At 43.0% G+C, this 15,146-nt stretch overlaps 1 protein-coding gene across 11 annotated transcripts in view; it reads right to left on the reverse strand.

Annotated features, from left to right (window-relative positions):
- Positions 1-15,146, reverse strand: part of wdr37 (WD repeat domain 37) — a 141,119-nt gene that overhangs the window by 37,496 nt on the left and 88,477 nt on the right. For 8 of the 11 annotated variants that reach the window (XM_069914683.1, XM_069914685.1, XM_069914690.1 and 5 more), the window contains 2 exons: positions 10,479-10,716; positions 5,130-5,271 (listed from right to left, as the gene is read on the reverse strand). In XM_069914683.1, coding sequence (XP_069770784.1) covers positions 5,130-5,271; positions 10,479-10,716 — 380 coding nt within the window. The remainder of the gene's footprint in view (positions 1-5,129; positions 5,272-10,478; positions 10,717-15,146) is intronic. The other 3 variants (XM_069914691.1, XM_069914688.1, XM_069914686.1) reach the window with 1 other exon arrangement.

Here is a 15,146-nt window from a genome sequence, read left to right on the forward strand (position 1 = left end):
AAGCAGTAGGCTCATAATAACGTGCATTCTTCCAATGCTATTAATGTGTTTGATCCAGGAAAGATCCTCCAAGATAGTGACTCCCAAGAACTTAAATTTGTTCACCCTCTCCAATGATCAGTGGATTGCATACCTCTGGCTTTCCCTTCCTGTAGTCAACAATCAGCTCCTTAGTTATGGTGGCATTGAGTGCAAGTTTGTTGTTGGTGCACCATTCAACAATGTTTTCAATCTCCGTCCCATATGCTGACTCATCACCTTTCTTTATCCAATGCACTACCATGGTATTGTCAGCAGATTTGTAGATGCCGCCAAGCCACACAGTCATCGATGTAAAATGAGTGGACCAGGGGTCTCAGAACACAGATCTGTGGTGCTCCAGTAATGATGGAGATTGTGGAAGAGATGTTCTTACCAATCTTCACTGATTGTGGCCTGGAGGTGAGAAAATCCACGATCCAATTACACAATCGGATGTTGAATACCAGGTCTTGGAGTTTGCTGATCTTTTAAAGAACTGATTGTATTCACTTCAGAACTACAGTCCAGACACCTGAAAATTATGTAACAACCCTTTTTAAAAAAAGGCACAATGCAAATATTTTATGTGTCCATTAACTGACTTCATTGTTATAAAAACTGTGCTCATATCAAGTCCATTAGGGTCTTCATTATGAAGTGTCTTGTTCAGAATCAGAATTTATTGTCACAAAATGTGTGGCTTTGCAGCAGCCTCACAGTGTACACATTTCCAAAATTCACAGTTCAAAATAAGTAAAATAGTGAAAGAAAAAGACAAAGCAAAGTAGTGTCTGTGGTTCATTGTTCATTCAGGAATCTGATGGCAGCGGGGAAGAAGCTGTCCTTGTCCCGCTGAGTGCTCGCCTTCAGGCTCCTCTACCTTTTTCCCAATAGTAGTAGAGTGAAGAGGGCATGGCCTAGGTGGTAGGGGTCCTTGAGGATAGAGGTTGCTTTCTTAAGACACCTCTTGTAGATGTCCTCAATGGAGTGAAGATTGCTGCCCGTAATGTTGCTGGCCAAGTTTTGTTTCCTGCCCTGAGTGTTGACATCTCCATACCACAGTGATGCAACCAGCCAGAAGGCTCTCCTGTAGACGTTTTTGAGTCTTTGGTGACGTACCAAATCTCCTCACCCACCTCACAATTTATTGCCACTGATGAGCCTTCTTCATGATTGTATCGATATGGAGACTCCAGGTCAGATCTTCAGAGATGTTGACACCCAGGAATTTAAAGTTCTTGACCCTCTCCACTGCTGACCCTTCGATGAGGACTGGTTCATATTCTCCCGATTTCCTCCTGAAGTGAGATTTTACTAAAAATAGTTGGCCTCCAGTAAGACATGCCATCAGTATCAAGCCATTCGACCCATCAATCTTCTCAGCCATGATTTCGGCCACCAAAGAACTGAGCACCTAATTTCAGGGATCTACATGTTCAAAGGGAACTTTTACTATTTGATATAAGGTGAAGAACAAAGTATCCCGTTACTTTGCCTTTCACTCAGCACTGTTCATTGACTATTTCTTAAATAACTTTACAGCACACATCTTAGCGCAATTCGATCTAGGGAGATGAGAGATATAGTTGAAACAAAATTAAATCCCTCAATTTAATTTGGATTTTCACCTAAAACTGGTGCATTTTATTCCTCATATTGTGGCAGTTCAGAGCAGTATTGAATATTGCTGAACTGGTTCCCAATTTACCACCGAAAAGATTCAAACACTAGCATACCAGTTACAACCTACGCTGCAACAACTTATCAAGACAATCTTCAAAACAACCCCCCTACCCCTATGATTTGCAATTCTGAGAAAGACAAGGATAGTTAAACGAACAGGAATATTACCACAAATCATTCTTATTTATGGAAAGATATCATTGTGTTCCTTCTACAGTAAAATCCTTATTGAAATCCAGAATTCAACCAACTGGGTGAAAAAAATTCGTGGAAAATAAATTGGTATAAAATACGGAAGTTTAAAACTGGCATCCCCCAGCGGTCACTTTGCCAATTACACAACATGCAATCTCAAGCAATCACCTGTCTGGCATCTAACAATCTCCATGGGTGCTGAATACGGGAGGGTTTTATTGCACATGGCAATTTCAAAATCCTGGAACTCCCTGCCAACAAAAGGCTGGGAGTACTGTAATTTACAGGTTGTTGCAGTTCAAGGTGACAGCTCACCAATACCTTCTCAAGGACAATTAGAAATGGTCAATGAATGCTGAATCCGTTAACAATGTCAACATCCCAAAAATGAATTCTAAAAAGTGCTGCATTGTTGGAGCAGCCATCTTTCAGATGATACATTAAATATTACCACAGGGCCTATGATACAAAGAGCACATTGCTGGCTGTAGATCATTTGAGACACTCCAAGGTTGTGGCATGTTCTATATAAAATGTAGGATAGAATATGCAGGGAAATATTTTGAAAAGACAAACCCACACACTGCTTGAAAATGATGTGAAGTTGATTCAAAAGAGCTGAATATGTATCTAAAAGTTGAGAGCCATTCAGCATTCTGGGAAAATATCAGAAACACATGATTAAGTGAATAACTTTGTCAAAGAGCCAGAACAGGCCTAATGGACCAAAAAGTGTTTTTTTGTGTGATATATCACTCTTACGGTAGTTATGGATGTAAATTTTGCATGCTGGAATTTCCCAAACTTTCTTTTATTCCCATTTCATTGTATCATGCCTATAGTTGTACATGTTAAGGGTAGAAAGGACTTTTTTTAAAATACAGTAGTAATCTTCCTGTGGCAGAAAAATATGGTGCTTTGGCACCATCTACTGGTCAGAATCCGTGTAACCAGACATTAATGAAACCCAGTGACAAAGAATGCATTTTGACGAAACTACTTAATTTATTATTTTACTTGCCTTAAGCAATGTAAAATTGACTCCTCCTGTTGGAAGCTTTAACCAATGGATGGTAACATTAGAAGATTACAAGCAGCAAACTTGTTAATTTTATAGTCAATTCCAATTTCCAACTGATTTTTTCATGCATTTGTTCATTATTAAGTACGAAAATTACAATTTTTTAAAAAAACATTCAATTTGCTTTACTCCTGGATGTACTTCGACCTCCTGTATCACTATTTAATCAGAGTTAATTATAACTTAAAACAAGGCAATTTTTTAACAGCGATTTACTGACCTAATAGCAATGAATGACCAAAGAATTGCTCAACACTTACCATCCAAGACTCTCACTTTCACAAAACTACATTTATTTACATGTATAGATGAAATACTTGTCCTGCTTATGCATGTTATGTGCGTTATGTCTGGTTATGTATCTGCTTTTATTTTTGCACCAAGGACTGAGAACACTGTTTTGTCAAGCCATACTATTCCGATTACAATAAACTTGACTTGATTAAATGGATTTTTACAAAAAACAGTCTGAACTTCCACAAGTCAACTGAATTTTTTTAAACTTTCATTCATAGCATGCGAGAAACCCATTTATTGTTTAATCTTGATAGTCCTGGTGAAGACTGTGCCAAGCCTCTTCTCAAACTGGTGCAGTATGCATGATAAATGTACCCTCACTGTGCTGCAGGATTGAGCATTCAGTCAAATCAACACCAGTTTTGCAATTCCAAGTGAGAAACTGCAGATGATAGAATCTTAAGTGAATGAAGAGAGGATGGAGAGACTCGGCAGGTCAGGCAAAATCAATAGAAATAGGGAAGGATGTAGGTGGGATAGAAGGTGGGAGGGGGGGCGGGGGCAAGAGAACGGCGAGGGTGCGGGGGCAAGAGAACGGCGAGAGTGCGTGGGCAAGAGAACGGCGAGAGTGCGTGGGCAAGAGAACGGCGAGGGTGCGGGGGCAAGAGAACGGCGAGGGTGCGGGGGCAAGAGAACTGTGAGAAAGAAAACTGAGCATGGGAGCAGATAAAGAAATAGAACAGTCAACCATGTAGAGATGTGGGTGGGGGGTTTACCTAAAACTGCAAAATTAAATGTTCATGCAAATGGATTTAAGGCTGTCCCGGAGGAATATGACTGGATCTTCATGCTTAAGTTTAGCCTCACCATGACAATAGATGAGGTTGAGGACAGACCTGTCTATCAGGGGGAATAAAATGGCTGGCAACTGGGGAGCTACAGGGTACAGGTGTTCGGAAAATCCCTGGTTCCTTTAAGATTTTATTCTGAACAACTTTATATTCACGTGTAAATGTCGACACACTCCCCCTCTCCCCCCCCCCCTCCAGTTTTGGACCAAAAGTCTGGTAATTTCCATTTATCACATCTAAAATTCTACCCCTCTACTTTTAGTGCCAGCTGCCTGTGCTCTGGATCTCTCGTTTCCTGAACCACGGACTCTTGCCCAAGCCACCATTCCGTTTGAGTTCACGCCTTGATTGAAGACTTACCACCCAGTCCCAGCCTCCTATCAGAACGCCTTCTTTCTTCTTCTTTGGCTTGGCTTCGCGGACGAAGATTTATGGAGGGGGTAAAAGTCAACGTCAGCTGCAGGCTCGATTGTGGCTGACAAGTCCGATGCGGGACAGGCAGACACGGTTGCAGTGGTTGCAGGGGAAAATTGGTTGGTTGGGGTTGGGTGTTGGGTTTTTCCTCCTTTGTCTTTTGTCAGTGAGGTGGGCTCTGCGGTCTTCTTCAAAGGAGGTTGCTGCCCGCCGAACTGTGAGGCGCCAAGATGCATGGTTTGAGGCGATATCAGCCCACTGGCGGTGAATGCAGGTACTTAATGCAGTCAAAAGTAGTATGCATGTAGTAGCTGAGCTCCCTAAATTTTACCCTAAAAATTGATCCCAAAATTCTACAATTGCATATATATAGTTAAAAAACTGGTGCAAAAAAAACACACACACACACACTCCTGGAAGGACTCAGAGTCAAGCACCAGAGATCCTTGTCCGAAAGACTTTAGGGATGATTGCCAGTATGAAGAGTTGAGAGGGAGGGGTGGGGCAAGGTCTCATAGTGGGTCAAGGCAAGGAGTTGATTAACAGACTGGTAGCTGAGAAAGATAAACTAAAATTCTGATATCTACGTAAGAAGATCACCTATTAACAAAATTCAGTAGTAAAACAGCAGATGTTGAAACACTTACTCAGTGTGACCCTGAAAAACATTCACTGAGTGGATTGCCGGGTCTCGAAAATCCCAGAGACGAAAAGTGGTGTCACGTGATGATGTTACCACAAGGCGCTGAGTGGGGTGCGTACAGCAATGAGTCAACTCTTGGTCATGGCCTGACAAGGAAGGAAAAGCAACATAAAATATGCTCTTAATTTATTTTATTTTTTAAACAAGTCGAACAAATTTATTTGTGTTAGTTTTCAAATTTTGAGCAAGACACGGCCTCTTGTCTGGAAGTGCCTTTGGAAGATGCTGATGGGAATTATCCACATAAAAACAGAATTTACTGCAAGCATTCAGCAGGGGAGGTTGGATCTGTGGATGGAGAAACAGTTAAAAATTGAGACTTTTCATCAGAAAGAGAAAAATATTTAGTTTTCATTAAGAGATACGAGTGAAAGGAAGGATGGAACAGAGAGAACATCTCAGATAGGGTGAGAGAAAAAAGCATAAATGGAAGTTACAGTAACAGATAAGAGCACAGTATCTCACTTCCTTGTCTGTGTAATGTGTTATTAATAGCAAGGCTGTGGGAGATGCCCAACAGTTTAGACCAGGGGTGTCAAACTCAAATTCACGGAGGGCCAAAATTAAAAACTTGGACGAAGTCGAGGGCCGAACTAAATATTTATTGAAAATTTTCAACAACATCTGTATGTTTTCTCTTCTTTCAACATATGTAATGTTAAACTTTAGGATATAACTTTAGGAGGATAATGTTACAGGTCAGGAGTAGGTAGCTCAAGTTCACCCTTTGCTTGACCTGAGGGAAACATATTTGGTCCCTGTGGAGACTCCTCAGGCTCTAGGCCTCTATTCACCCTCGACCCACCATCCCTCTACCTGACCAGTCCTTTACCCAACCTCTACTCACCCCTCACTCCACTCGCTCTGCCTCTACCCACCCCATCCTATACACGCCCTTCTACTGCCTCTCCCCTCAATCTGTTCCTCCCTTTACCCGTCTCTCACCCTCTAATCACCCCTCCCCTACTCGCCCTGCCCCTCCCATTTTACCTCTTCCCTATCCACCCCTCCTTCTATCATCCCTCCCTCTAACTGCCCCACGCACCACCATAACTTCCCCTGCCCATTACTCCTCACCTACACCCTCTGCCCACCCCTGCTTACCCACCCACTCAGGCCCAGCGCGCTGCCGATCAGCCTTTGCGGACAGCCACCATCTCTCTCTTCACGTACAGGGCCAAATCAGCCGTCCCTGGGGTTCGCGCGGGTGCAAGCGCTGAAGGCCGTGGCAACCGGGAGAAGTGCACTCGCGCTGTGAAAGGGCCGTCTGGTGCCAGTCGCTCGGGGCTCCTGCTGCCCGGGGGCCGTGCGCAGCCTGCCATGCCCGTCGCGCCAACAGGAAATCCGCCGCACCGCTCGACAGGTGGGAGAAGTGACTGGTTGTGCGGGGAGCCTTCCAACCGGCTTGCCGGCTGATGACATCGACAGACTTCTCATGTTACAATTTCTCATGTTACAATGGGGAAGGATGTGCAATGAAGGGGGAGGATGGTGGGGGTGACATTACCAAAAAACAGCATCGGCTCTCGCTGCAGGGCGGGCCACCTCTAATACATTTTTGAAATGATCTTGCGGGCCAAATATAATTATATCGCGGGCCAAATTTGGCCCGCGGGCCAGAGTTTGACATGTGTGGCTTAGACTATGCTAGTGGAGAAAGAAAACTGAGCCAAAATAACAGCAGGCAAGAATGGTCGGTTCTGAACCAGACAATGAGCAACCAGAAGGTGGATACTCAGTATCCACGACTAAGTCCTGAAGCTGAAGTGCGCCCACACAGATGAATTATTGCTCTTTGTTAGGCCTTGTTGCAACAGTGCAGGAGGTCACAGACGTCAGAGTGGGTTGGTGAACTGAAATGATAAGGAACTAGAAGCGCAGGATCACCACTGTGAAGTGAATGCAGGCACTCTGCAATGCAATCACTCAATCTAGGTTTGATTTCTGCAATGTGGAAGCAACCACTAAATGTGGAATGCAGTTCTAGATTGTAAAGGATTCAAATACTAACTTCCAAAATATGTGGGGTGTGGCGGTCCACCACTGTGGAGATCGAGCCGGCACATCGCACGATAGTAAACAGCAGTATAACACACTGTAACGTGTCCCTAACACAGCGATCTGGCGCGGTTGAAAACTAGAGCAGTACAAGGCCAGCGCTAACAGATCAAAAACAGGGTATTCACATGCAAGAATGTTCCTTCCTCCTATTGTCAGCCAATCAAACAAATGGCGGGAACTCGAAATGTATAAAAGGAGCCTTTCCAGCCTTAATAAATCTCAGATCTTATCCTCCCATACTGCGAGTATGTGTATTTCTTTGTAGCAGTCGACTACAAGGGCCCATTTACGATTAGCATAACCTAGTGGATGAGGGTGTTTAGATGTTTTGGTGTTGTGCTGTCTGGTTCCGGGTTGGTGTCAATTGATTCCCACGTCTTTTCTTTTAATCTTGCTCCGTGGTTAGGGTTTTGATTTTTAATGTAAACATTAATAAAATTATTACAGAAGGGAATTGTAAACCTTTGTTGTTAAATCTTATTTTCTTATTATTGTGGTCTGAATTTCTTATGACAATATTATATGATTTGTTTTTCCAAATCTTGTCGCGCATTGTATAATTGTACAGTTCAATTGTCTATATTGTAAAACACCAGAAAAATATTTTAAAAAGAAAGAAAAGGATGGGATTGCTTCTTGATATGAAGAGACTGCTTTGATCTCTGGATGGTGGGGCGAGAAGGAATTAAATAATAAACATTTCATCTCCAACCCTCGCAGAGGGTGCAAAGGGAACTGAAAGTGGAGCAAAGGGAAAGGTTAGTCTAGTGACGTACTCTTGTGGAGCTGGCAGAAATGGCAAAGAGTAATCCACTGAATGCAGGTTTTGCTGGGATGGAAGGTGAGGACTGGGCGAATCCTGTCGTGGAGGAGAGGGCAGTGACAGCAGAGTTGTGGGAAATAGATCGATGAGGTCAAGGATTCTGTCCACTAAACCTGACAAGTTCAGAAAGGAGGAACATTTCAGACAGGAAATATTGACAGCAGTCTTAGATGCAGATATAAAAAAATAGAAAATGATGAAAGAAAACAAGTCAAGCAGCATCTGCAGGGAAGGAGCAAATAACCTTTCATGCCCAGGTCCATTCAGAGCTGAGAAAGGTTACCTGACCTACTGAGTTATTTCAGTATTTTCTTTTGTTATTTCAGATTTCAAACTGATTTTCAACAGTTTCCAACTTGGCCCACATTACCCTTGCCAAGCAGCATGCAGGAATACTGCAGATTTTTAGAAAATAGAACATAAAACACCACAACACAGTGCAGGATCTTCGGCCCTCAATGTTGTGCTGACCTATATTTCTGCTATTAAAAAAAACTAAACCCTTCATATCTCATTACCCTCTATTTTTCTTATATCTATGTGCCTAAGAGTCTCTGAAATGCCCCTCATGTTTCAACCGACACCACCACCCCTGGTAAGGCATTCACAACTCTGTGTAAAAGTCATACCCCTGTTGTCTCCCCTAAACTTTCCTCCCTTCACTTTGAAGAGATTTCCCCTGGAGTTTGCTACTCATGCCCTGGAAAAATGGCACTAATATTCACCTTATCTATGCCTCTCAGAATCTTGGAGACCTCTATTTGCTCCAAAGAGAAAAGTCCTAGATGCTAACCTTGCCTCATAAGACTGACTTTTCAATCCAGGCAACATCCTGGGAAATCTCCTCCGCACCCTTTCCATAGATTTTTCTTTGCTATGTTTATCTTGCTAAGTTTCTCCAGCATTGTTTGCATTTCAACCACAGTGGCTACAAGCCTTCTAAACTATCCTATCAAACTGTGTGGCAATCTTGAGCGAATATCCCTGTTTCTCCACAGTGTAAAGTATTCGACCATTAACCCTGTACTCAGCCTTCTGGTTTGACCTTCCAAAATGCATTACCACACACTTCTCTGGATTGAACTCCATCTGCCACTTTTCCGGCCAACTCTTTTTTCAGCCTACAACAACCTTTAGAACTATCCAGAACTCCTCCAACTTACTGACCCATCCTTCTGCTTCTTCATCTAGGTAGTTTATAAAAATCACAAGAGTTGGGGGTCGCAGAACTCCACTTGTCACTACAGGCAAGATACTTTCCTTCCACTACAATTCTGCTTTCTACATGCACGCCAATTTTTAAATCCACACTGCTAAGATTCCATGACTTCCTGAACAAGTCTCTCATGGGGGGAATTTGTCATCTGCCTGACTAAAATCCATGTAGACCACATCCACTGCCCTACCTTCATCAGTTTCTATTGTTACCTCCTCAAAAAACTCAATTAGGCTTTTGTTAACTAAATTACATGCAAAAGATAAAAGACAAAGGAATTCTGCAAGAGAGCAACTATATGGCAAATAAGGTCTAATTAAAAAAAAATCCACATTAGAACCTGCCAGACACTGGGAAGGATGATTTTTAAAAGCAAAATCACACAAAAAAGGTATTAAATAGCTTCAGACTTCCAAATATTACATGATCTATATGCCTCCCAGACATCAGGTTGCAGATACTGAAAATGCAAACTGCACAGCATCCCCCTCAAGAGGCATTGTATAATTCTGTTTGAGGTAATGAATGGAAATAGCCGTAAGCACCCCCGTTTACTGGGGTTTCATGGTGCAGTGAATCCCACGCCACATGTCAAACCTCAGCCTACTTTTTTCCCACAGGGCCAACCCACAACAACACACCAAATGAGTTGCTGAGGAATGATTGTCAGATCATGAATAAACATGACTAATAATTCCATAATAATCAAATTGTTGAAAATCCAAATGTTGCTGTTTCTGATTGCTCCTGCATACATATGGATTTTGAGGTGAGGGCAAAAATAAAGAGGATACTCACAGCAGAAATATCTCAACATAGAGAGAGGAGCGAAACGGTAATTGCATTTCTATCCTTGTTACTGACCTACCTGTGAGTTGCACCAGTTACAGAAAGCAGATAAAGATTTTACGCGTCTTTTAGAACATCAGTAAATGCAAAAGGAAATTGTAAAATGAACTCTACATAAAATACTGAACTTAATGTATTTTAGTAATTTTGACAATTTGTGCAGCAAGATTTCTTAAGTTCTACATCCCGCCTTTGTGAAATTATTGACAGTGTCCCGCACCAAAAATATACACTCTATTTCTGTTTTTATTGTAATCCCATGAATAGTGTAGGTTTTTTTGTTTAAGTGAAGAAACATGTACTACTAGAAGTATAATACTTGAAGTTTACTATCTTACTCATACCTGTCAGAGAATGCACCAACTCTGATGTTTCCACGTCGTACAGGTTTGCAGTCCTGTCCCAGGATGCAGTGACCACCTGCTTGCCTCCTACTAACCAGTCAGCTGCTATGACCACACCCTGATGACTTTTAAGTGTTGTTGATGGAACTCTGATTGTTGGACTTTCATTTGAACCCTCAGCATCTCCATCTGTTTCATCTTTGTCCGAGAAATCAACTTCTTCTTCTCCAGACATCTGCTATGACGTGATAAGGATACAACTAGCAAATCAGAATTTATTGTCATGAACAGGTCACAAAATTCATTGTTTTGTGGCAGCATCTCAGAGCGAACTATTAGATAAACTACATTATAAAATAAATAAAAATTGTGCAAGAAAAAGAAAAAGGTTAAAGCAGTGTATTATCTATGGTTCATTGCTCATTCAGAAATATAATGTGGGATCCATGCATCAGCAGTCACACCCTTGTATCCGACAGATATTAAAACAATTAGCCAAATGAGACAACTATATAAAGAATTAAATTTCCTGGTACTGAGTGCTTCACTACTTGTACCGGGCATTGGAATCCAGATGTTATTTTGCTACAAACTGTATTATTGGGATATGGAGGATATTGTATCTCCCCATGAAATTCCACTTGATCTTTTGGACTCTATAATGATTATCAGAAGCAGGCTTTACACTCCCAATGAGATGGTGCAGATAATAAAGATTCATGCACAGATTGAAAGCATCACTGAGGATGCTTTGCTTCACTTGGAGGAAATTGGCACAAAGACAACCCTCAGGTATTCTGTGCATCTCCTAACCCCTGTTATCAAAGATCAATGGGAAAGAAGACCTTGAGAAAGAGTACATGGAAGAAATAAGTGAATTTTTCTTCAGTGCTAAGTCACTGGCTGAAGTCCTTGCTGAATGCCAAGCACATGAAAATGACAAGTGTGTAATCGAAGTCATGAATGGTGCTGATTTATGGAATTGCTGAGGGAATCCACAACGAGGTCATCAGAGTTTGCAAAAAGGAGACACCAAGGACAGAAGTTGTCAAAATTATTTGCTTGTTACATAAAATATTTTTTTAAAAAGGGAAAAAAAGATTCATTTTCCTGATATGCAGAATACAATTTCAATGAATTTCTATTGCCATTTCTATCAGGATCACCCAATTTGGTTAATGCAAAAGTGAGCAAAACATTTACAAATATACAAATGTAGTCTACTCCTTGATGAAGGGCTCAGGCCCACAATGTTGCTGATGTATCTTCACCTTTGCTACATAAAGGCACTGTGTGACCTGCTGAGTTTCTCCAGCACTTGTGTATTTTTTCACTTAACCACGGTGTCAACAAAATCTTATGTTTTACCCCGAGTCTACTCCTTAAACTTTAACATCTTTCTAGAACTCAAAATTGATCCAACAATTTTAAATGGGAATTCAGTTGTAATCAATTAAGCAACTTAGAATTTGGGAAGGTTGATAATATTAGCAATATCATACTCATCTCAAGATCAAAGAACCAGTTAAAAAAGTATTGGGCTAAGCTGGGGGAGATTACTTTAAAAAAAAACCATGAATAAGATTAAAGGGCCTCAGAGAAGCTAACAAAACAGAGAGGTCACAGATTTAAAGAATACAGTAGTTGGATTAGAAAATGTTAAAAACCTTTTTGCCCCTCAGAGTGGTGGGAGTGTAGCACTTACTAGATGATGGAAAAAAATGTTGCAGCTTTTATAAAGTAATTGCATGCGATTGGTTTGGACTATGCACTTGGACTTTGGTACAATTTAAACCGCTTCTTTATGCTTGGCATGGAGACGGGGACTGAGTGATCTTCCTACTCTTAAATTTCAGTGATATTTGTAATTCATTCATCCATTTAAAACATAATCTTCACATTTGTGAAGATGATAACCTTAGTAACAATATGTTAATGAGGCAGAGATGCCTCGTAGATCCAGTGACCAAGGTTCAATATGACCACCAGTTGTGCCACATCCTCCCGATGATCAAGTTTCCGGCTGATGCCCCAGTTTCCTCCATAATCCCAAAGCTCTCTGGTAGGTTTGCTCATTAGCCACTGTCCATTGCCCCTGCTGGGTAGGAAAATGACAGAATCTGGAAGGAGCAGACAAGAATTTGGGAAGAATTTTAAAAATTGGTCCTTGCAGGATTCGTATTAATGGTGACTGGTGGACAGCACGGTTTCCGTGCTACATTATGATTAACAAATGTTGAAATCTATACATCTTGTGGAACTTGAAGTCAGGATTCAAATGAGGGCATCCCTCTAACAATCTCTTTGGCTTGGCTTCGCGGACGAAGATTTATGGAGGGGGTAAATGTCCACATCAGCTGAAGGCTCGTTTGTGGCTGACAAGTCCGATGTGGGACAGGCAGACACGGTTGCAGCGGTTGCAGGGGAAAATTGGTTGGTTGGGGTTGGGTGTTGGGTTTTTCCTCCTTTGTCTTTTGTCAGTGAGGTGGGCTCTGCGGTCTTCTTCAAAGGAGGTTGCTGCCCGCTGAACTGTGAGGCGCCAAGATGCATGGTTTGAGGCGATATCAGCCCACTGGCGGTGGTCAATGTGGCAGGCACTAAGAGATTTCTTTAGGCAGTCCTTGTACCTCTTCTTTGGTGCACCTCTGTCACGGTGGCCAGTGGAGAGCTCGCCATATAACACGATCTTGGGAAGGCGATGGTCCTCCATTCTGGAGACGTGACCCACCCAGCGCAGCTGGATCTTCAGCAGCGTGGACTCGATGCTGTCGACCTCTGCCATCTCGAGTACTTCGATGTTAGGGATGAAGTCGTTCCAATGAATGTTGAGGATGGAGCGGAGACAACGCTGGTGGAAGCGTTCTAGGAGCCGTAGGTGATGCCGGTAGAGGACCCATGATTCGGAGCCGAACAGGAGTGTGGGTATGGCAACGGCTCTGTATACGCTTATCTTTGTGAGGTTTTTCAGTTGGTTGTTTTTCCAGACTCTTTTGTGTAGTCTTCCAAAGGTGCTATTTGCCTTGGCGAGTCTGTTGTCTATCTCGTTGTCGATCCTTGCATCTGATGAAATGGTGCAGCCGAGATAGGTAAACTGGTTGACCGTTTTGAGTTTTGTGTGCCCGATGGAGATGTGGGGGGGGTGGTAGTCATGGTGGGGAGCTGGCTGATGGAGGACCTCAGTTTTCTTCAGGCTGACTTCCAGGCCAAACATTTTGGCAGTTTCCGCAAAACAGGATGTCAAGCGCTGAAGAGCTGGCTCTGAATGGGCAACTAAAGCGGCATCGTCTGCAAAGAGTAGTTCACGGACATGTTTCTCTTGTGTTTTGGTGTGAGCTTGCAGGCGCCTCAGATTGAAGAAACTGCCATCCGTGCGGTACCGGATGTAAAAAGCATCTTCATTGTTGAGGTCTTTCATGGCTTGGTTCAGCATCATGCTGAAGATTGAAAAGAGGGTTAGTGCGAGAACGCAGCCTTGCTTCACGCCATTGTTAATGGAGAAGGGTTCAGAGAGCTCATTGCTGTATCTGACCCGACCTTGTTGGTTTTCGTGCAGTTGGATAACCATGTTGAGGAACTTTGGGGGGCATCCGATGCGCTCTAGTATTTGCCAAAGCCCTTTCCTGCTCACAGTGTCGAAGGCTTTGGTGAGGTCAACAAAGGTGATGTAGAGTCCTTTGTTTTGTTCTCTGCACTTTTCTTGGAGCTGTCTGAGGGCAAAGACCATGTCAGTAGTTCCTCTGTTTGCGCGAAAGCCGCACTGTGATTCTGGGAGAATATTCTCGGCGACACTAGGTATTATTCTATTTAGGAGAATCCTAGCGAAGATTTTGCCTGCAATGGAGAGCAGCGTGATTCCCCTGTAGTTTGAGCAGTCTGATTTCTCGCCTTTGTTGTTGTACAGGGTGATGATGATGGCATCACGAAGATCCTGAGGCAGTTTTCCTTGGTCCCAACAAAGCTTGAAAAACTCATGCAGTTTGACATGCAGAGTTTTGCCGCCAGCCTTCCAGACCTCTGGGGGGATTCCATCCATACCTGCTGCTTTGCCACTTTTCAGTTGTTCAATTGCCTTATATGTCTCTTCCCGGGTGAGGACCTCATCCAGCTCTAGCCTTAGGGGCTGTTGAGTGAGCTGGAGCAGGGTGGAATCTTGGACTGAGCGGTTGGCACTGAAAAGAGATTGGAAGTGTTCTGACCATCGGTTGAGGATGGAGATCTTGTCGCTGAGGAGGACTTTGCCGTCTGAGCTGCGCAGCGGGCTTTGGACTTGGGGTGAGGGGCCGTACACAGCCTTTAGAGCCTCGTAAAAACCCCTGAAGTCGCCAATGTCCACGCTGAGCTGGGTTCGCTTGGCGAGGCTAGTCCACCACTCATTTTGGATCTCCCGGAGTTTGCGCTGAAGATGGCTGCATGCGCGAAGGAAGGCTTGTTTCTTCTCTGGCCAGGATGGCTTTGTAACAATCTAGGGCGGTGCAATTAGCATAGTGGCTAGTGCAATGGTATTGCAGTGTCAGCGACCTGGGTTCGAATCCGGTGCTGTCTATAAGAACTTTGTTCATTCGCCCCGTGACGACGTGATTTTCCTCTGGACGCTCTGATTTCCGTACCAGGGTTGTAGGTTATTTGGGGTATTTGTGCATATTCATATTCATATTTCACAGACTGTTG

This window comes from Narcine bancroftii, chromosome 1 (genome assembly GCF_036971445.1).
Source record: "Narcine bancroftii isolate sNarBan1 chromosome 1, sNarBan1.hap1, whole genome shotgun sequence".
Lineage (NCBI taxonomy): Eukaryota > Metazoa > Chordata > Chondrichthyes > Torpediniformes > Narcinidae > Narcine > Narcine bancroftii.